Source organism: Diadema setosum, chromosome 10 (assembly GCF_964275005.1).
Source record: "Diadema setosum chromosome 10, eeDiaSeto1, whole genome shotgun sequence".
Lineage (NCBI taxonomy): Eukaryota > Metazoa > Echinodermata > Echinoidea > Diadematoida > Diadematidae > Diadema > Diadema setosum.
The window spans coordinates 13,565,620-13,589,516 of NC_092694.1; the positions used below are offsets into that span (position 1 = coordinate 13,565,620).

The 23,897-nt window shown below is 37.7% G+C and overlaps 1 protein-coding gene across 1 annotated transcript; it reads left to right on the forward strand.

The window, feature by feature from the left end:
- Window positions 1-7,243: 7,243 nt before the first annotated feature.
- LOC140234084 (uncharacterized) lies at window positions 7,244-22,789 on the forward strand. The gene is made up of 5 exons (XM_072314164.1): window positions 7,244-7,355; window positions 13,275-13,364; window positions 19,258-19,356; window positions 20,168-20,279; window positions 22,450-22,789. The coding sequence occupies exons 1-5, from the start codon at window positions 7,244-7,246 to the stop codon at window positions 22,787-22,789; spliced, it is 753 nt and encodes a 250-aa protein (XP_072170265.1).
- Window positions 22,790-23,897: the final 1,108 nt, after the last annotated feature.

Below are 23,897 nucleotides of genomic sequence, written 5' to 3' on the forward strand. Positions count from 1 at the left end.
GCAAATATGGACTTATCGGTTTTTGCGAACAAACACTTCATATATATATATATATATATATATATATATATATGTAAAAGAATGCAAACTTGCTTTTCTATTTTATTCATGTCTCTCATTGCTGAAATTGGTCTTTTGTTACCATTGTCTTCTTTGAGGGCATTAGCAAATGCATGGCAAAATGTCAAGATTTGCATATTTTTACTCTTGAGCCTTAGAGGACAAAAAGGAATGTATTCACTCATGTGTAAATTTTCCCCTTGTATCTTTCTACTATAGTTTGATAGCCAACCAAATTACCTTTATTATACAACGTCCAAGTAGATCCTTGTAATTTGATTGGAGGATTGTTGGTGACGTGATATTCAATAAGTACTCCATTCAACGCGCCGTGCAATTTTGGTTCTATTTTTTGCGTGCAACTTGGTTCGATTTTTTCGTTCCATTCCACGGTTCGAGAAATTGTACGGTACTGCATGTACTGTGTGTTGCATATTGAGGATCGCATGCAGCTAGCGCAGTGTACGTGTGCGGTACATGCATGCGCGTATGTAGGCCTACGTAGTGCTAGTGTACGAGCTCTAGCTGTGACCGACCTGTATCTACACTGATTGCACAAGCCAGAAAGAGAATCCCACATGTAAGTATGGCCATTTTTGCATACATATATAGACTTCTATATAGACTTCTAGGCCTACTTAGACCTACCCAACAATCCTCCAACCAAATAACAAAGATCTACTTGGACGTTGTATAAAACAAATAGTGTATGGCCTTTACTCGTGCAATGGAACGAGATTTCGCACTCGGTGAAAGATGAGGCGCACTATTCAACTCGGCTTCGCCTCGTTGAATAGAGCGCCTCTATCTTTCACCTCGTGCGAAATCTCGTACCATTGCACTCGTGACCATTCACTATTTGTATAATATTGTATGAAATGCATTGATTTGTATCAAAATATTCTATGAAAAATATGAACTGCAAAAAGTGTGCGTCTTCCTTCTTTGCTTATATTTACATCAGGGTAACTTATTCGATGCTTTCTTAAAAGCATCATTTACCATTTTGAGATGAAACAAAAACTCAGTTTTAGTACTCTAAAATAGTTTTAAAATGTCAGTTAGGGATATAAACAACTAGTGTAAAAGTTTCAATCAGTATAATTAATATAAAGTCTTGTTGAATACAAAACGTGAGAAAAAATGTTTGTAATAAGTTGTTTCTAGAATAAACTCTGTACAGTACGTATAGTTTATTGAGAAATGTAGTGATATATCTTTTTATTTTAGGCTTTCTTAGTTGCGAAATTTTATATGGTAGGACGTTTTGTGATGAGAGTGACCTACACGTATGCATCAAATGTGATAATTTGTACATTTCTATCAAATCACTGCTCCCAATGGTTAACAATACCTTTCAAATACTCGGTTTCTGTTTTATTATTTTGCTCTTCAAGAGGATAAAAAAAAACCCAGTAAGGGATGAAATTTCAAAAGTGCAAGAAGGCTTTTAAATTTGGTACAACACCAGTTCTGAAGAAGAGTATCCTGTTATAATGTGTAATCATGGGACGAAATATAGTCAAAATTCAGTTTCTAGGCCAGAATAAATCTGGCCTACGCATACACACACATACACGCACGAACACGCACACACCCACATCTTTATAGGTATAAAGTCCTTGTGAAGTATTTTTCATGAGGAAGTGGCGATATCCTTCCTGACTAGTCTATGCTGCAGTAGCTCACAATGTAATATTACTCTGAAGGAAATGCTACATCATACGAGATATTGTGTCACGTCCAACTGTACATTTCTATTGTTCCTTTCAACAACAGCCGAAACAACAGCTGAAACAACAGCCTAAGATTAACTATTTGGTGTGGGTTTTTTTTCATACACGAAAGACGACGCAGTCTATGTCCCCTTCTACGCGTTTTCCTGGAAGGGAAACGTTTCATGTTTTTTTCTTCGAGGTACTCTTACCACTCAAGGAAACGAAGTAGTTGAATTACTTAACGGTACAGTTTACCATTGGGAGCAGTGATTTAAAAAAGTTAAGGTTATCACATTTGATGCATATGTTTAGGTCAGTTGTATCACAACACATCCTACCATATAAAAATGTTGCAATAAAGCCTAAGATATAAGAAGATATTATCATTTTTCTCAATAAACCATTACTGTAGCAAGCTTTTTTCTAGAAACAATTTCATTACAACCATTGTTCTTGTTTTGTATATTTCACAATGTAACATTGATTATACTTCTAATAATTTTTTACATTGGTTGTTTGTATCCCTAACTCACATTTTAGAACTATTTTTAAGCACTTAAAGCAGGGTTTTTGTTTCATCTGCAAATGGTGAATAATGCCTTTAAAGGTACATTTATATTTCCTGGTTCAAAAAGTTCACTCTCTCAAACCATGATAAGTATTCTATAGCCTGAATCATTTTATGCTTATATGTATGCATGTATATAGAATAGAATATATAGAAAGATCAAGAAATAAATTAGCAATGCATTTTTATTTGCCAATAGGGAATGAGTTTATTGAATATATATATCATTTGTATACATATTTGGTATTACCATATACCATCTAATAATTATTACTATCATCGTCATTATAATAATATGTAAATTATACTATCATAATTCCCTATAGTAAATTATACTATCATAATTCCCTCTTACGCACGATTCTTGCTAAAAATACACTTATTTATATCGGCCCAAATTATTGGAATTCTCTGAATCATGATATAAAAAACGCCCCATCCATACATTCTTTCAAGAGGAGACTGAAGTCCTTTCTATTGCAGTCGTATGACTTTCCAGGACTCAACTAGCCATTTGGCCTTCTCTCTCACATACAGACTTATACTTTTTCCTCTTTGAAGAATAAATTATAATCTTTTGGATGTCTGCTGCTATCTACGCTTTCGCCAAAAGAGTCAAAGACATGAACAATAATGATGAATGTCTGTCTTATTCCTGTTCTCACGTCCCTTCAATTCCTTGCTTTTCTCCTTTCAGACGCTACAATCACTTTTTTCCCCTCCACATCCATTTTCTGTGTCCCTTGATACACTTCTGTCGAAGATCGCTGTCTCTCTTGTGCATTTTCGTTTGCTATTTTGTCTTCTATTTGTTCATCGTTTCCATTCCGTTTTGTCCCGTACAGCCTTTTCTTCAGTAGTTGTTTTGCTGTCTAGTCTTGTTTCATGTTTTTTCGCGTCTGTTAGTCTTGTCCATCCCGTTTTGTCCCGTACAGCCTTTTCTCCAGCAGTTGTTTTGTTGCCTAGTCTTGTCCTATGTTGTTCACGTCTGTAATAGTAAGTGTATTTATCTGTGATTCTAGTTCTCAGTGGGCTTCCAGACTTCTTCCTCTTTTTTTCCCCTCTCTTATAGTATTTATAATGCTTTAATTAATTTTTCCATTGACGTTATTATTCCAGAGGGGCCCACATTCTACAAGCTCTGTCTTTTTAGTGGGTCTCTCCATTTTTCGCACTTTAAGCAAAGTTATACATGTACTATATTTCGATCAAAGTTATACATGTACTATATTTCGATCACTTCTGTTTTTTTTTTTTTTACTATAATGTATAATTACTATGTGGTCCTCCTCAATTGTTTTATATTCTTTTCGATACATAATGTTCTGTTCACCTTATTCTCTGTTGTCAAAGAAGTGTAACTTATATGTTTTGTCGAAAAATGAAATAAACTTTGAATTGAATTGAATTGAATAATTTTAATTAATACACATATATTATACATCTATATATATATATATATATATATATATACATATACATATATATATATATATATATATATATATGTGTGTGTGTGTGTGTGTGTACATACACATACATAAAGTGACTCTGCATCAAAAACGGATTCTCAGTTATAAGGGCAGATTCTGAAAAAGCAAATGTTGAGATTTAACATGATGCACACCTCAATTCAAATGGACTCTTCTAACCTAAAGTATGTATGTAGTAAAGGGGATCTGAAATATAGCTTCCATTCAAGCTCTAATCTTACCAAGTCGTGTCAGCTGTGCAATGAATGGGACAAAAGCACAACGTAAAATACCATTGTAACAAGAAAAGAGGAATTATCATTTTAAACTAAAACCGAGCACACACTATCAACTCGTTCTATCCTTGACTAATACCAACTTTCAAAGCGGTACCATTATCCTTTCAGAAGTTATTAGGACTGAAAGTGAAGAGTCGGTAAAGGATTTTTTGAAAGAGATTTTAAAACACACCTCATCACACCATTCTACAAAAGAAAAAATAAATTTTCAAGAAAACTGCTTAAAGATAATAAAAAGTTTTGGTACCTCAAAAGCTTCCCTGAATTTCATGGTCTTGGTTTGTGTTTCAGGTTAAATTACGTTGTCTGTGAGAATTACTCGCCCCAAAGTGCTCTCATGTCTTAGTAATCATGCAATAATGTTTTCGTACCAGAGCCGACGCTGTACAGCGTCGATAAATATTGTACGAAACCACTGACTGCGACCAGCAGCGTGCAGCCCATTGTACGCATAGCTAACTGCGACCAGCAGCCCCATACGCATAGCGTAATGGGGCTTCGCATTGTAGCATTCAGGATCATGACAGAATTAGTATCGCGGGTAAATGTCAACTTAAAATCCAAAAATTTCTTCGATTTGAAGACTTACCAATTAAGTTAAAGTATTGAAAACAGGCTTCGATCAACGTTTGGTTCTGCCAATAGTCCCTTTCTGTTCGAATTGATGACTGAATATGACTCGGTCGAGAGGACCTTGGGAGAGCTACATACACTGGATACCATGGCCAGCGCATGCGCACACAAACATCTTATCCGTTCATGGATTTGAAATTTGTGTGCATGTGATGTGTTCGCATGCACTGGCTGTAGTATTCGGTGTACTGTATGTAGCTCTCCTAAGGTCCTGTCGACCGAGTCACATTCAGTCATCAATTCGAACAGAAAGGGACTATAGGCAGAGCCAAACGTTGCCCGAAGCCTGTTTTCAATACTTCAACTTAATTGGTAAGTCTTCAAATTGAAGAATTTATGGGATTTTAAGTTGACATTTACCCTGCGATACTAAATCTGTCATGATCCTGAATGCTACAATGCGAAGCCCGATTACGCTATGCGTATGGGACTGCTGGTCGCTATGCGTATGGGGCTGCTGATCGCAGTTAATTGCATGATTACTAAGACATGAGAGCACTTTGGGGCGAGCAAGTCTCACAGTGTTAGTTATATGAAAGGAACTTTAACCTGAAACACAAACTAAGACAAGGAAATTCAAGGACACTTTTGAGGTACCAAAACTTTTTATTATCTTTAAAACACGATTCCATTTTATCATAATAATGAAACTTGATAATAATGTATAAAAAGAATTGCTGTCTTGGAAAATATAAATAACTCAAGATTGACTAGGTTGACCCGTTTCACCAATTTTTAGTCTTTACCTGAAATAAGGGCATGCGACTTCTTCTTTTTTTTTCCTGATGTATGGTCACATAGTATTGATCTAGTCGAACCACGATCAACAAAGTGAGAAATGATATTCCCATAATGCTGTGAACATTTAACATATTAAACCCAGGGGCGGATCCAGGAATTCTATAAAAGGAGGCGCAACTAATATTTCTGTTGCCACTTCCGGGTTTCATTTCATTCTTAACTTTTTGTTCTTTTGCTTTTTAGCGAAAAATAAAGGGGCGTGCGCCGGTTGCGCCACTCCTCCCCCCCCCCTCCCCCTCCCCCCCGTGGATCCGCCACTGAAACTCATATTTTCAGTAATGATTGACCGATCCTAAGCATTTTTTTTTTAATTCAAATTTGTTCAAATTTTGTTTAAATGTGTAGGGAGGGGATGGGGCACAGGGTTTTTGTTCATATTTTCGTATACTCTCTGCTTTCATTGGTTATCGCTGTACATTGTTTTTTATGATTTTGCTCTTTTAAGGTAATCGGTAATAGGTTTTATGCTGCTGTTAATATGGTTTTTCTGGACCGTTCAGTAGAACAGTGTCTTGTAGGCACAGCTGACCAGGGAAATCCAGACGTTTTCCACTATACTATTTCATTATATTTTGGGTATTGTTGTTACGCTGATGATCTTATGTGGAAAATCAATACAATTCAAATAAATATTTCGCACATTTCATGAATTAAAGTTTCCACTCTCGCTCTCCAAAGAAGAGAGGGAGAGAGAGAGGCTGTGAGATAGAGAGAGAGAGAGAGAGAGAGAGAGAGAGAAGTCTCGAGAACCCTCCATGCAGCCTATTCCCTTTGATGATCTCCATTCTTCATCTTTAATCCTCGTTTCAGTTCGGTTTACAATTTAACATCTGTTGCAAGTTTACGAATCCATGTCTACTGACTCAAACAGTGCCAGTGACTAAATGTTCATAACTGATGCCAGAGTGGAGTTATCAGCTGGTTAAGTGTTATATATAATCGAATAATCTACTCATTTCGGTCGCTTGCATTGCTTGCCGTACTCCTCTGGCATATTCTCTTTCTGCTTTTTCATTGTCTTCCCTATACAATTACAGCGATATACATTACCAAGGATGAGTCAAGTTAGACATAACAAGTACATGTAGTTATGTTCTTCTGTAAGGGAAGTGATGTAGAACTATCACAAAGTTTGATGAAGCTTTCACTTTCGTAAACAGGCAGCTTTCATTTCAGGCTATGCGCTGGACATGGCAAATTCACATGTAATTCTATACGCATTGGCAACCTTTGCCCATGATTTACCTAGACGTGTGTGTATGTGTCTGTGTGTGTGTGTCTGCGTGTGTGTGTGTGTGTGAGTGTGTGTGTGTGTGCTGTGTGTGGTTGGGGTATTTCCTCTTACGTTCTTCTGTGACTTCAACTCTCACGATTATGGTCATGCACTTCGGCAATGTTGTTATTTCCTTGTTAAAAGTATGGTGATCCCAAGATACCGATAGTGCATTAGAATAGAGGAGAGATTCCTCGTGAACCAAGCTCCAGCTGTGCAGATGGTATCCAGCGAACTCAGCGCAGTGAACCAATCCTCACTTCAGTGTCTGATGATTGGTGTCCTGTGTCGTTAGATATTGAATGTGTAACAAACATATTGGAAGTTCATTGTTTATAAAGTTACGACAAGACAATAGTAATAATAACTAGGAAAAGTAAGTTTTAGTGATCTCCTGTCTAACGCCATCAATTGCCGCAATGAATGACCGGAGCGAACGCCTAATTGCTACACTACATGGTCAAATCATCTTACTCTTTGTTCTCGTTGCTCTTCCTCCTGGTGTTAGAAATGAGACAGCAGACCCTTCCTGTAAGTATAAAGAGTTTGGTGAATGTTGCTGGTTACATTGTGTTCATGTTAAGTGGCAATCTCATCGGCTTGGAGATGTGGTGGCGACGTGATGGCCACTCGAGACTCTCCCTGGTCGCGGAGAGGTCCCCGCGGCGTCTCCCGGGGACTCTGGTCTCCGAGGAGCTGCGCGATTATCAAACGTGTTCGATTTTTTTCGGAGACCTTTGTTCAGTCTTTGCTCCAGCTGGTTTCGGAGACGTCTCGGAGACGTATCTCAGACAATCCGTTGAAAAGTTATGACGGTTTAAAGTTTTCGTGTTCCCACCGCAGGATGAGAAGACTACAACGGTTCGTGCTGTCACGAGAGATTATGAAGACAGTTTAGCTACATTTCATTTGTTATGAAAAGTGAACATTCCATGTACTTGCTATAATTTCTCCTGCTCTTTGAAGGAGGTAATAATGTCCACTAGTCTTTCATTATGCTAGGAAAGAGGAAATATGTTGAATTTTCTTTCTTTTATCTTTTTATCGTCAGAAATTCGCAACTTTTAATGAATTGTAAAATTTTCGTCTAACTTCGCTGATGTTTAATATCTGGATCTGGTGATCTGGTGAGATACTGCACAAACTCCACATCAGGGATATAAACGTGCAGGCGTGGTCGAGTGAGCGGAGTGTTTATATTTTGTAGTGTGCTTTTTGGATAATTTTCCCCAAGTCAAATGAATGTAACTTCCGTTTGAATGAGTTTAGATTGGGAGCTTCTCTGATATCCGGTGGAAGGAGATTCCATTCAGCACAGGTTCTCGGGAATAAAGAATACTTATAACAATCTTTTGATGTTTTTAACTTTCTGAAGAAAATAGACTATTGTTGCCTTGTCGTCCTGCTGTTTTCCAGAGGGCTTGATTGCAGATGAGACGTGTCCAGAGCATTAAAATTGTAGACCGATTTATAGAGTAATGTCAGTCTAAGGGCAGCCCTACGATGTTCAAGTGGTTTCCACTCAAGGCGTTCAAGCATGTCAGTGACACTGGAGGTTCTCTGGTGGATGTTGAGGACAAATCTGGCAGATCGTCGTTGAATGGCTTCCAGTTGAGTTATATATTCTTTCTGGTGTGGGTCCCAAACTGATGCGCAGTACTCTAGTCTGGGTCGTACGAGGGTTTTGTAGGCGATGGATTTGACTTTTGACGAGCAACTGAAAAGATTTCTTCGCAGGAGGCCAAGGATTTGGTTTCCTTTTGAAGATACACCTCGAATGTGATTTGCCCAGTTCAATTTATTGTTTAATTGGATCCCTAAGTAAGTGTGATCTGTAACAGCCTCCAAGATGGTTTCTCCGATATGATAAGTTGCCTTAATTAGGTTCTTTTTATGTGAAATGTGCATAACGAAGCATTTTGTTTTTTTGAATCTCATCTGCCGTTGTTGTTCCCACGTTCTCAGACGATGAAGATCTGTTTGAAGGGCCTGACTATCTTGTGTAGTGTGGATCTCCTTGTACATAATACAGTCGTCTGCTAATAAACGAATTGTTGAAGAAGAGTCATTAGAGATGTCATTTATGTAGAGAAGAAAGAAGAGCGGTCCGAGAACAGTACCCTGTGGAACTCCGGACAGAACTGGTACTGACGTAGATGCGACGCCTTCGATTATTACTTGTTGGGTTCGTTTTGTGAGGAAATTTCTGATCCATGTCAAGGGGGCACCCCGAATTCCAATGTTGTGGAGCTTGTAGAGGAGTTGTTCATGGGGAACTAAGTCAAATACTTTGCTGAAATCCATAATTATTAAGTCTACTTGCCCTTTGTTGTCTAAAATTTTGGTGAGGTCATCAATAAGAAGAACCAACTGTGTCTCGCAGGAATGCTTCTTCCGAAAACCGTGCTGGTTTTCGTTCAAGATGCCATGGAATTCGATGAAGGACATAATGTTCGTGTGTATTATGTGTTCAAGAACCTTGCACGTTATTGAGGTTAACGAAATGGGACGATAATTACTGACGTCTGAACGATTTCCCTTTTTATACAAGGGTGTAATGTTGGCTTGGATCCAGTCTTCTGGGACATCTCCGGTAGAAAGGGATTTCTGGAAAATTGTTGTTAGGACAGGAGCTACACTGGATGCACATTCTTTCAAAACCCTAGCTGAGATTCCGTCTGGGCCTGAAGATTTCTGGGGGTCCAAGTTTTTCAAGAGCTTTTCAACTCCTTCTACAGTGACTGTGATAGGTGCCATAGCTGGAGAGTCTCCACTATTTGTGGATATTGGAGGAGCATTCATGGTGTCTTCCTTTGTGAAGATAGACTGGAAGTGCTTGTTGAGTAACGAAGCTTTCTCTAAGGCTGTTGTTGCAAATCCATTTACCGTTTTTAAGGGTGCGATGCCTGAAACGTTTTGTCGAGAGTTCTTGATGTAACGCCAGAAAGGTTTTACATTTCCAAGTTCTAAACTATGCCCGATGTCTGACAGAAAATGAGACCTGGATTTGCGAATACTCCTATCTAATTCACTGCGAAAGTTCCTAAATTCTGTATTAGTAACAGTAGTCTGAAACTTTTTAGCTTTGTTGTACAAACGTTGTTTGCGTCTAATCCCTCTGATGTGGGAACGATGAATCCATGGTGCCTGAGAGCATTTCCTAGATAGACCAGTGGGTATATGTTTCTCTATTGAAGAAGAAATTATGTCTTTGAAACAACACCATAATTCATTCACACTGGATTGTTTGATCTTCTGTGAGAGATTCACCAAATAACCTAATATCTTCGTTAATTTTATCAAAGTTACCCTTTTTGTACAGGTATACCTTTCGACGTGGGCATTTCACTTTTTGTCTAGACAACGCGATATCAGTGAGGACGGCGTCGTGGTTACTCAAGCCAGGTATTATAGTAACGTCTTGAATGAAGGAAGGAGTGTTTGTGAATACTAAATCAAGAACATTTCCATCTCTAGTAGGGGACGTAACAACTTGAGTTAGGTTATAATCAAGGGCCATGTCCAGGAGCTTTCTGCTGACCGAGGGACATTTGCCTCCAGGTAAAAAGGTGTTCTTGGACCAGTTAATGTCTGGAAGATTTAGGTCGCCACATAACCAGATGTGACCGTTGCGAGGATTTTTGCTCAGGATTGAATCAAGTTGATCAATACAGTCCATGTCTTTTGTTTTACAACCTGTATCAGGTCTGTAAAACACACCCAGGTACATAGTTTGGTGTCCCTTTATGTGTATACTCGCCCAAACCGATTCACACTGTGCTGTAAGGTGTGGTTCTTCACATGCAATCAGTTCAGATTTAATGGCTAGCAGGACTCCGCCACCTAGTGTGCCTCTGTCTTTTCTGTAGACTTGGTATTCAGTTGAAAAAATTTCATGAGAGAAGACAGAGTCATCAAGCCATGTCTCTGTTCCAAATATTACGTCAGGGTGTTCTTTTTCAATCAGGGCTTGTAGTGTTGCTGCATTACCCCAATCCACATTTCAATTTGAGTTACAATTTCCTTAAAAGGTATAGGCGCCATTCTTTCTCCTGCCATGTCTTGAGAGGTTACAACTCAATGAAATTCTGCTCTGATGTATGCAGTATTTTTTCTTTTTCATATCTACCCCCTTTGTGGTTGTGTATATGAAACTGGACATTTTCCCAAGCCCTGAGCGATATTCATCAAAATGAAACCAAAAAATGGCATGCAGTAGATGGAAAATATCATAATCTCAGCTTTTCACACGTACCGAGTTGTTTAATTCAAAATTTGATTAGAAACTCGTCTGCAATTAAGTTTCAAATCACCGTCCGTTCACAAGCAGGAAGAAGCTTTCCGGATTCTGCAGTTTGAATATTAGAGCAAGGAGAGGAGGTGCGGCTTAGATTCTTTCAAAGTTCCCGTCAATCACTCTTGCAGCCTGTGTAGTTGCTTAGCGCAGGTTTTCCCCGGAAGTGGTTGAAGGACCACGTGAGCTCCTCTCCCAAAACTTGATTTGAGGTCAATCACGTTCACACGATAGTTTCGTTGCGTAATTCTGGCTAAACGTGACTGAATATCACTTTCCCAATTTACACGGCAAATTTGCCTAATTAAAAACTTAAAGGACAATTCCACCTTCATATACATAAGGATTGAGAGAATGCAACAATATTAGTAGAACACATCAGTGAAAGTTTGAGGAAAATTGACCGATCCGTTCAAAAGTTACGAATATTTTAAGTTTACTGCGCAGTCACTGCTGGAAGAGAAGGCTACTACAGTGTATGATGTCACATGCGTACAACTATATAACGAAAATAAAAAGAGAATTTCACAGAACTTTACTTTTTGAGTAAAGTGCACATTTCTTCGACTTGCTACTGACGTATGTTAAGGGTAATATTATTTCCCCTGCCTTCTGAAAGAGAGAAGTCAAGTGTTCTTTTGTTATGGGAGAAAAATGGAAATATGTTGCATTTTCTTTATTTTTTTTTATATCGTTGTACTCATGTGACATCACAAGCTATAGTAGTCTTTTCATCAAGCCGTGACTGAGCAGAAATTTCAAAAATTCATAACTTTTTAACGGATTGTCCGATTTTGCTCAAACTCTCACTGATGTGTTCTACTAATATTGCTGCATTCACTCAACCCACATGTCTATGAAAGTGAACTTGTCCTTTAATTTGAGTTTGCTTAATCACAAAATTCTTTCAAATTAAGCAATATCCGTACGTTTGTCTTCAGATGCATCAACAATTTCATTTTCGTAAGTATTCACTTTCCGCATTGCAATGATCACGGATGGGTCATTCTTGAAGTGTTTTAATTATATGCTATATAGCAGGCCGTTCAGAGTCCTTAATAATCCTTTTGGAAACGCTGATAAAATGCAGCAGCTCGTTTTTTGCTTTTGTCTTTTTTCAAGGAAAACGGCACAGATCTTTCCAGCCATAACTATGGGTGCGTTTACCAACTCCTTTTCTCGGCAGAAACATGTTATCCAAACAGCTTTCAAGGAATTTTTACGAGTTGATAAACGCAAAGCTGTTTTGAAAGCCCTTTAGGAAAGCCTTTACAAAAGGGTGCGTTTATCAACTCTCCTTTCTCGGCAGAAACAGGTTATCCAAACAGCTTTCAAGGAATTTTTACGAGTTGATAAATGCAAAGCTGTTTTGAAAGCCCTTTAGGAAAGCCTTTTCGAAAGCCCCAAATTTGTGGCTATCCAAACAGGTTTCCTAAACAGGTTTTCAGAAACCTGTTTGTAAAAGCCTTTTGGAAGTTGATAAACGCAGAGCTGTTTTGAAACGGCTTTGTAGTCTTGTACTTCAGTACTTGTACTTCTCCTCGGGTCGAATGGCGCAATGCAGCTGTGCAGTGACAGGCCAGTTAAAAAATCGTGTTCGCGAAGAGAGTTGATAAAAGCAACTATTTTGAAAGCCGTTTCTAAAGGGCTTTGGAAAGGGCTATCGAAAGCCGTTTAAACAGAGGAAAGTTGATAAACGCAGCCAAAGTCTCATGCCGCCACTCAGAAATATTTGAAGTATGTGCTAAACTGCCTCACAGATAGGAAGACAATTGATTCATGTGACATTGCATCATGACTCGTCACTCTCAAAGGAAGATATGTCTTTATGATGGTAATTGCTTTTCGCCGTCCCTTCTTAGAAAACAAGCGGCACATTAATAGTACAGACAGTCAGGGCTTTGGAAAGGGCTCTCGAAAGGGCTATGGAAAGGGCTTTCGAAAGGGCTATCGAAAGGGCTATCGAAAGCCGTTTAAACAGGGGAAAGTTGATAAACGCAGCCTATGACGGGTATGAAATAAAGATAATGTGTTTGCTTGATCATAAAGGGAAAAGATATTTTTTGCATTGTATGCGATCTCTTTTCAATAGTACTGTATTATATCTTTATATATATCTTCATTCAATACTTTCCTTTCTTGATATTAATTTTTAGTGCCGCCGGAAATGTCTTCTGTAAGTTCAAGCGCGGAAACAACACGACACCCAGCCAGTACTGTCAACGTGGTAACATTGGCGCCTGAAGGTATGTTGCTTAGTCTGTCCCTGTATAGATGCAAAGATAGATCGGACAAATAGCTTTTGAATACCGTCTGGTCATGTAAACATAACCAACGCCATTCAAACGATGTACGTCACCGTCTCTGCAGAAAGAGACGTATTTACCAGCAGAACTCTATAAGATTCTGAGAAAGCTCTGTCTGTTGGAAGACGGCCAGTCCACGATTGGAATGCATACATATACTATATACGTTTTTATAGGAAACTTGCTGAAAACGGATAATTGGGAAAACGTTTCGAACATTTGTGTGTCTGCTATCCTTTGTTTTCATTTCCCGACTTCAAACCTGAAATAATGTGACCAAAATCCCTAAATGCACTTAAGCATACAAACTGCTAGCTACAGTATTTGGGTATCTCTTTCACAATGTCAAGAGTACCGGTAGTCAATAAAGACGTAAATTTACTTATAAACAGAACAGGTGGAAGTGTCAACCAAATCAAACACGTCATAAGCAAACACGTCATAAGAGGGTTAAAGACATTGACAATTTCTCATTGCTCAAACTCTAAGAGCTGAAGATGCCATAACCACACAATTTACGTGTATCATTGGTTTGTACACAAAAGTATAAATAAACCAGAAACGAAGGAAAGAAAAAAGATATTTTATTGATGCAGCGTCATTGAAAACAAAGTTATTAGTTGTAATTGGGTAATACGTGGTTTCTATGTTATGTAATAACGGTTGTATTTACTATTTGAACAAAAAATCTGATCAATGAAGTATCAAACTGCACTTTTTTACAACGTAATATCTGCACAAGGTGTTACGGTAAATAGTCCAAGAGCATTAGATTAAAAAAGGCTTAAACCTGGACATTTTTGGTAACAAGCTGATTTTTCCGGATAGGTCCAGAAAAGTGTCTAGAATAACATACCAAAAGTCCTCATAAATTCTCTTTGAGCGTTTTCCGCAATCCAAGATGGCGTCCAAAATGGCCGCCATTTCCAGAAATTCTTATAACTTTTCAACTAGAGAACCCAAATACAAAATTTAACGTCTAAATGTATGTTTTGAAGCATGATTCATATCAAGATATTTTGACGCAGGCATGTACTGATTTAACGGCTCAAGCTCTTTCTAAAATGCAAAATGGCGTGTAATATGGCCGGCAGTCACAATTTTTTTCTCACAATTATGTAGATAAATGTCAGTATAGTTTATAAGAAACTTTTTATTTAACAAGATAGTTCTTATGTGTAAAGTATAGAAATAAAAACATTTCGATGTTACACTCAAGGAGTGTGTCCTTGCTACGAGAGAAACATTTCACCATCAGATATGCTGGTAAACAGAGAGCCTAGTAGAAGGCAATATCTTTTTACCACATTGTCTATTTTCGACACCTCAAGCACTATGAGATAAAAAAAAATAGTGCTACCCCTTTTTATTATCAACGCATTTGATGTCTACCATGAGGTGAGTTCCAGTTGAAACTGTCACTTATCACTTGAGATAATCACTTGATATCTGTGCTACATAAATGTTCGAAATTAGTGTGTGCATGTGCTACAAAATAATGTGTAATTCATCACATGACAGTGAATTGCTTTGGTGCAGTATATTGCTCCACCTAAACCTCTACAGGGCGTATCAAAAAAAAAAGTTACACTTTTTGAAAAAATTGCAAAAGAGCAATTTGTTTGAATGAGAACACTTATTTGGACTGCTAGCTGAATTTTCCATCTTCTTTCAATTTGGCGCAAGTCATTTTTCACACTCTGGACAAACAGCGTCAGTGTTCAGCCAAGCGTGAACAAAAAAAAAATTGTTTTGTTGATTACACTTGATAGATGAGACTATTGGGCATCCATAAATATGAAAAAAAAATCAAAATATTTTGAAATGTAATTAAGACAATTTTTTTTTCACAAGTGTAACGGTTTTTTTTATACGCCCTGTAGTGTCTAAATTATCTTATCCATTTCGTGTAGATTAGGTAAAAATTATATAATAGATAGAAATCAGAGAATATTATATGACACTCATAGCTATTGGTACATGGAGGAGAGGTACTCCTCTCCCACACGAGGGATTTTTTTTTCTCGAAAGTGAAACATATAGTGCTAACGTTTGGTAAGATATTGAATTATTCCCATCATAGAGTAGGAAATCTATAAAGTAGTATTCAGGGAAATGGGCAATATATGGGAGGGTGCGGAAGGGGGATCCCCTCCCCCTCCCCCAAACATGAGGGAGATTTTGCATTTTCAGACCTGATATTCAGACACATAATGCACCTATTGGTGGAGTATTAGATTTTTGTTTCCAACAAAAAAGGAGCAAAAAGATATATAATCATGGAAGTGCGCGGTCATAGGGTTGCCCGCTCCCACACGAGGGAAAATTTTGTTTTTTCAGACTTGAAATTCACAGAGCTGTTGCACCAATTTGGTGAAATATCCGATATTTGTGTTCTATTTGAAAACGTTAGTAAGAATATATATATATATATATATATATATATATATATATATTCAGGAAAGTGTGAATAGAGAATACTCCTTCCCATGCTGTGGACATTTTGACATTTTCCAAAAAAATTGAAATTTAGAGATTTAGCTACCATTTTGGCGAAATATCTGAGATTTGTTTTTGTCCTTAAAGAAAGAAAATATACATTTGTGGAAATATGCGGGGGATGTGTATGAGGTGATGCAACTTCTCACAAAGTGGAGATTTTTTTTCAGGTTGCGGTTTTATGGTGCGCTCTGGTGATGAAATGCTAGATTTTTGTTTGTATTAAAAAGTGTAAGTAGAATAAAGACTAGTATGTTCAAGGCAACGAGGTAGTAGAGGATGGGGGGGGGGGGGAGGGATCACTTTCGACTGGAGGGATTTTTGTATGATCGAGAGGCCTAGTGCACCCTTGGTGTTATATTGATTGTCCATTCTCAAAGAGTAGATAATTCATAGTCTCACTATCTCCACCCCCTAGAACACAAGGGAGCTTTTACACTTGAATTGAAATGAAAATAATTATATCATTTACACACATTTGATGGAATATTTGGGAATTGTTAATCAAAGGGGTATTTAATTCATATTGGAAGTGAGCGTTGGAAGGGTTAGGAAGGGCAAATTACACTCCAATATGAGGGAACTAACTTTTGCATTTTGTAAGTGAAAGATGTAGTGCACACTTTTTGATGACAGACTCGGAAATTTGTTCATCTCAGAAGTGTACAAAGTCTATGGAAAGGGGCCGAGCGAGGGACGTTTAGCATTTTTTATGATTGCAATTCAATGACAAAGTGCAAATACTTCAGGTTGAATATTTGGAAAATAATGATTGTGCAGGCCACCCCCTTCCTCAAGGAGAGGGGGGGGGGGGGGATGCATCCAACCCAACCTATACCCGTGTTGTGCACATTTCCCAAGGGAAATATTCTACTGGACCTTCTGAGTTGTTGAATCTCGAACATTATGTTGAATTTCTTTGTCTCTTGATACAGCTAAAAACAGCAATTTTTGATAAACAGTTGGCGGCCATTTGGGGCAACATTTGGTTTTCCCGAAGAATTCACATGGTTTCATTTGTACTTACGTGCTTCATGATCTCTGAATAAGTATTTTGTTGGGTTCGTTATGTCTAAAAATATGTTTTTATACATTTTAGCGTGTATCGTCGTTACCTAGTTGCAGGGTTATGAGAAAAACAAGAAATGGCAGCCACTTTGGACACCATTTTTGATTTCTGAAAGTGCTTAAGTGCTTTATTGGTGTTTCAAAATATCTGAATAAGTATTATATTTGGTTCCTTGTATTCAAACTCAAAACATATATTTCGACATTCATTCCAAGTGTGTACAGTTGAAATCTACTTGCAAAATTATGAGAAAGAAAAATCAGGATATGGCGGCCATTTAGGACGCCATCTTGGATTACGGTACTTGTGTGCTTCAACAACTCTTAATATATATTTTATTGAGTTCGTCATCCTTAAAAACATGTATCTAGACATTTAAATTTTGTATTCAGGCTACCTGGCTGAAAAGTTATAAGAATTTCAGAAAATGGCGGCCATTTTGGACGCCATCTTGGATTTCGGTACTTGCGTGCATCAACATCTCTAAATATGCGTTTAATTGAGTTCTTCATGCTTCAAAACATATATTTAGACATTAAAATTTTTTATTTGGGTTCTCTGGTTGAAAAGTTATAAGAATTTCTGGAAATGGCGGCCATTTTGGACGCCATCTTGGATTGCGGAAAACGCTCAAAAAGGATTTATGAGGACGTTTAGTATGTCATTCTAGACATTTTGCTGCACCTATCGTGAAAAAATCAGTTTGTTACCAAAAATGTCCAGGTTAAAACTAATACTCTTGGACTAAAATCTCTATTTGCGTAAGGACACCTTCATAAAAAAGTATAGTTATTATGAGCTTCCGTTTAATGCTACAGTGAAGGTAATGTAGCGGACCGTCAATAAAAGATTCCTGATCAATCTTGTTGAAAGTGTTTACATAAAACTCATCAAAGATGTTGCCAGATCTAACTATGGTGGTCATGAAAATATGCACTGCTTCCATAATCATGGCGTATTACATAATTATTGATTTTTCAGGCGATTTCTTTTGAATGAACTGTATTGTCTTAAAGGACAAGTCCACCTTCATATACATGTGAATTGAGTGAATGCATCAATATTATTCGAACACATTAGTAAAAGTTTGGTTAAAATCGGACAACCCGTTCAAAAGTTATGAATTTTTGAATAATCTGTGCAGTCACTGCTGTATGAGGAGACTACTACCGTGTATGATGTCCCATGCGTACAACGATACAAGGAAAATATAAAGAGAATTTCACAAAGTTTAATTTTTTTGACAAAAGAGCACATTTCCTCAACCTGTCACTGATGTACTCGTATGTTAAAGGTAATAATTCCTCCTGCCTTCTTAAAGAGGCAAGTCAAGCGGTCTTTTATTTTGCGAGGAAAGTGAAAATATGTTGAATTTTTCAATTCAATTCAATTCAATAAAGGTTTTATTCAGTCATGTATCGCAGCCAGTGACTGAACTGCACATGTTTACAAAGATAAAAGATACAGTCATGATTATTAATTCATATAAAACAGCAATAAAATCGAGTCTCCTACAAAATACACTTAATTAAAACTGAAAATATTAACTTAAACTTAAACATTGAAAAGCTTAAAATATACCAAAAATTATTGTTAGATTAATTATCACTGTTAATGATAAACAATAAAAAAATAATGTTAACCTAATTCAATAATCAAATTAGAAATTACTAATTACATTTCTATCTATATACTCCCTAGTTCAACAATTTAAAACTTAAAAAGACACTTATATGGCTGATTGCATACAAATTGTAATTTCACATATTTCTATAATAAACATCAATGGAATCACTATTGAAAAGGGCAATATCAATGTGCGTGTGTGTTGGGGTGGGTGGATGTGCGTGTGTGCATATCCACAATCAATGAATCAAAGTTATATGATAAACTGTATCAAAATAAGAGCAATGGAAACATTGTCATAATCACCTGAAATATGTAAAGTACACAATCTTTAAATCTTGTGCATTGTATCAAAATAAATTGCAAATCCATTAATACGCTATAATGTATGATTCTGTATGATTCCTTTATATCATTGTACACATGTGACATCACAACCTGTAGTAGTCTTCTCATCCAGCAGTGACTGAGCAGAAACTTTAAACATTCATAACTTAAGAACGGGTTGTCCAAATTTCCTCAAACTCTCACTGATGTGCTCTACTAATATTACTGCATTTACTCAATCCACACGTTTATGAAGGTGGATTTGTCCTTTAAAGATCTCTTCATTCAAGATTTCTTTCCTTAATATCTTAGTGCCGCCGGGAATTCCTTCTCAAAGTTCAAGCGCGGAAACAACACGACACCCAACTAGTACTGACACTACTCTTAACGTGTTACCATCAACATCTGCAGGTGTGTTGCTGAGATTGTCCCTGTATGACCCTGTTAGAATACAGTTTGTTTGTGCAACCATTATACCAACGCCATTCAAACGATGGAAGTCACTGTCATTGCGGTACCAGAGAAGCTGTATTTGTCCTGCAGAGATCGTTAGATTTTCACAAAACCTCTGTCGGAAAATAACGCATTCAGGACTCGACTGTATAAATACCCTCAGAGTAAAACTTATTGAGAACAAGTTTATACCACCGTGTGTCTTAGTATACCTTTTTATCGTTTCTCGACATTGAAGATGAAAATGTGACAAACATTCCTAAATGGAGGTCAGCAGGTTCAGATTAACAAAAAAGATCTGGCTGTAGTATATAGTGATCTGGTATCATGATGTGCACAATAACGGTAGTCAGTCTAAACGTTAACAAACAGAGCAAGTGGAAGTGTAAACCAAATTGAATCTCCAATAAGAAAGTTATGGAAATTGACAGATGAGAGCTGAAGATGTCATCACCTCACAATTTTTGCATCTTACGGATTTGTTCATACACAAAGGCATAACTACAACCAGAAACAGGATTTCCCAAATAATTGCACGAATTGAGTGCCAGGAATACACCTTTCTTTTATTCATATCAGGATAAAAAAAAACCCGGCATTTCGAGACAACGTTTTGTACGGTTCACTAGGAGATTTACGTGGACTACTGGTACTGACATGCACTTCATACAGCCTTGAAATTTGACGTTTGTAAATCAATTATTGTAGTGCAGTGTAAACAGTGAGTAAAGCCGTGACGCCTGACAATTCTTTCCTTTCTGATTCGCAGTTCCAACTTTAGTCAAGACGCCAATGTGTGTCGGAGCTATAACTTTGGGGGTCGCGCTCATAGCATGCATTACGGTTGTTTTGTCAATGATCATATTTCTCCTTAATCGAAGGTAAGGATTTTTTTGTTTGTTTTCATGGTTTTTTTAAAGCAATTTACAGTTAATTGAAATCCTGTCATTTCTTTTTTTTTTTCTTCCGATGTGACTTTCAGCATAAATGACCACAATAACGTATTAGATTGAAAGTCATGAAATGAAAATAGCGGGTACTGCTTAAGTGCAAACAAACACATAATTGCAGTAGCGATAAATATGATGATACTTGAATTGTCTGTAACCATTACGATGCGAATATTTCACTTTGTTTAAAGTGGGTCTGCACTGGAAAGAAACATGTCTAGCGCCATCATAAGGCTCATTTTTCTCTGTGGTGCCCAGCATTTCTCCCATAATGCCGAGCGGCGTGCAGCAATTAACCCGTTCCATACTGAATTCTGATATTCCCATAGACTTAACACACAGATCACCAGGTTCCCGTAAACGTAGGGGATGGCCTAGCAGCGCAGCGGCTCGCTTCGATCCTGCATTATCTTGCGCAGTCCAGTGCATACGTATATGTCCCACGTACCATAGTACCATGGTACGTACCATAGTACCATGGTACGTACCATAGTACCATGGTACGTACCATTATACGTTGTCACTTATCACTTCGCGATCTGTTCGGTGCTTTCAAACACTGTCTTCAACACTCAAATCGTTCATTCTGATCGTTGTGTCGAACTTCAATCTGCGATTATGTCGCGTATACGACTTGGTAAATGCTGGATCCAGTGGGAGAAGATGCGAGCTGCGCTGACGTATAGCGAGTAGGTCATTGGGCTGAGTGAGTGGATTGTCGTGATCTCTCTCTCGACAAGTAACCCGTTCCCTCGCGAGCGGCCGAAAGATCGAGGCCGCGCCGGGCGGGCCGGGCTGGGCTCTCGGTACCCCACCATATCATGCACTGCTTGTGTATGTTCTCTCGGCTCTGCGCACAGCTGCTGTGAGATCGTGCGCTGACCGGCAGGCGGCGATCGGCCACAGTATAAAATAACGATGTAACCACAGAACTAGAGTTCTGTGGATATCACCCGGCCACCGGAAGTTTTGATAGATGGCGCTCTTTACAAAAAAAAAAGTTCTGGCATCAAAATAATGGCTAGTGCAGACCGGCTTTAAATGAAAATGATACTTTTCAAAGACGTCGGTGGAATCGGGCGAGAAGTACATTTTGACAACGGTGAATCCAAGAATGAAGAGTAGATTAAGAGAACTGCCACCGACATCCCCACTTCACCCGTTCGGCCCTGATTTTACAATCATGAAGTCATGAAATCTACGTGAAATTAATTTGAAATAATGATAATGATAATAATGATAATGATAATAATGATAATAATACAATACATTTATAAGGCGCTTAATACAGATGATTCTAAGCGCACAGTTTACCGAAAAAAAAAATAATATTTGTGACCCGCTACAACAAAAGGATCATAAACTGGCAGGCGGCTGAGCCGAGCTGTTTTTGGCATAATTTTGTAATCGAATGTTTTATCTATCATCTGCCGAAATTTCGAAGCTAAATGATCAAACGAAAGGCAAGAAATTAGCGTTTTTTCTTGGCCATGATTTTCCGACTTTCAACTTTAACAGAAACGTGTCCGAAGATTTGGATTTAGCGCCGCAACTAGACTCCGCCCCTAACAGCGAGGGAGTGATCTTATTGGTCAGTTAGTGGCATCCTGACTACTGATTGGTCGTGCGTAGACCGCTGGCGCTAAGCTTGAATAAACATCGCGGAGATCGCTAGGAGCATACATTCTATTGTCAAGCGGTGAAAACTGTCTCGCCTCCCCTTGATAATATCGTCAGAAGGAAACTTTCTAGGCGTTTTTCTCGAAACTCTGATTTCCTCAACCACTTGACATGCGCTGATAAAATCATCAATATCTCCGCAACCGAGTACCTTTATGAGTTGTGTTATATACGAAATTAAAGAAGAAGAGTAAGGAAATGATTTCATGTCATTTTCAGAAAATTTTCCTTCCCCGACTTTCGGATCCATTTGTTGTAGGTGGTCACATTTAGACCAAAATAATACAAAATACCAAGTATACAAAATTAATCAAGGAACGTTTTCTTTTTCATTCATCCTTATTTTCCTTTGTTTTCTTTGAAATATATTTTTAACTCTCACTCTCTTTATTTCCTCATCTCGTTTCTTCTTCTCTCTCAGAATAAAAGAAAGACGTTTTCTCACCAAGGAAACTGCAGCTGTTGAAAGCACATACACTGAGCTGCACCCAAAGTCTGACCCTGCTCCAGTCTACAAAGAACTGGACAAGAACTCCGAGTCGAGACTCGATGACGGTTCAGATGGAAATTACCTGATTCCGGACGTTATGGCGCCCCCAGGGAAGGGAGAAGATTTAACCTTTTACCAGAATCAAAGCGTCGTGGCGCCGCGGGGGAGAATGGCGCACCTTCAAACAAAAGCACTGAACTGCGATAATGAGTACGAAACTTGCGACTATGTGAATGAAGGTGTGAAAACCATCCCTTTAAAAGGGATCTGAATCCTCACGATGAGCATAAGATGAGATGAGATAAGATAAGATCAGATAAGATAAGATAAGATAAGATAAGATAAGATAAGATAAGATATAACAACATATCCTAATATTACATAACATAACATAACATGATAGTAGTGAACATAAAATAAACTCAAAATAATGTAAATATTGCACACACAAAAAAAAAAAACCCAAGCGCTTATGTTGTCTATTTGCCTGTTTGGTTTTATTTCTGCTTTTTTCACATGACACGTAATAAAAAACACATACATTTTGAAAATGAGACTACACGACGCATAAGCTTACCACCTGTCTTACAAATTAATTCAAAATACATGCGAACCTTACGAGCATAACATTATTTGATGTATAAGACGCATAGCAAATTATCACAAAGCTCAGGAAAAAAAAATCATGAAATTAACAATTGTAAATGAACTAGGTGATGATTGATCATTCATTCAGAATACGTTATGTTGTTACAATAAGCACAAAAAATAGAGGAAAAGGAGATTGAGGGGATGTAAATGAATTGATTTGGGAATTGTGTACTAGTATCTCTAGACATTGTTATAAGAGAAAAGCAGGAGACTGCGATCATTAGAAGCTGATACGACGTGGATAGAGACCTCGGGGAAAATTCGAAAGTAAGGTAGACGTACATAACTGTAAGGGATGTCTCTACAAAATACAATCAGTAATCAACTCCAAAATATCGTAATTCATTTGTGAGGTAAAAGAGAATAGACTGGGAAAATGAAAACATTTTGCGTTTTACTTGTTTTGAGAAGTTTTTTTTCTTTAAAGATTATTTTATATCAAACGAACTTTTACCGTCACACTGTATTGAGGTGAGTGCTAGGATGTGCTGCGCTGTGCAGGGCATGAAATACAATAATTGCGTTATTTCAACGTTTGGGCTTATTATAATTTGATTAGTTTTAAGTGTATTTGTGTGTCATGTGTGTGTATGTAACATACTTCTGTTTGCAATACAGTGTATTAGTTTTCATGTGATTGTGAATATGATTTGAAAAAAAAAGCAAGTTACTGGACTCTTATTACACCAGTGTAAACTGTCTATAAATAAGTTTTACGTAAAGAAAAA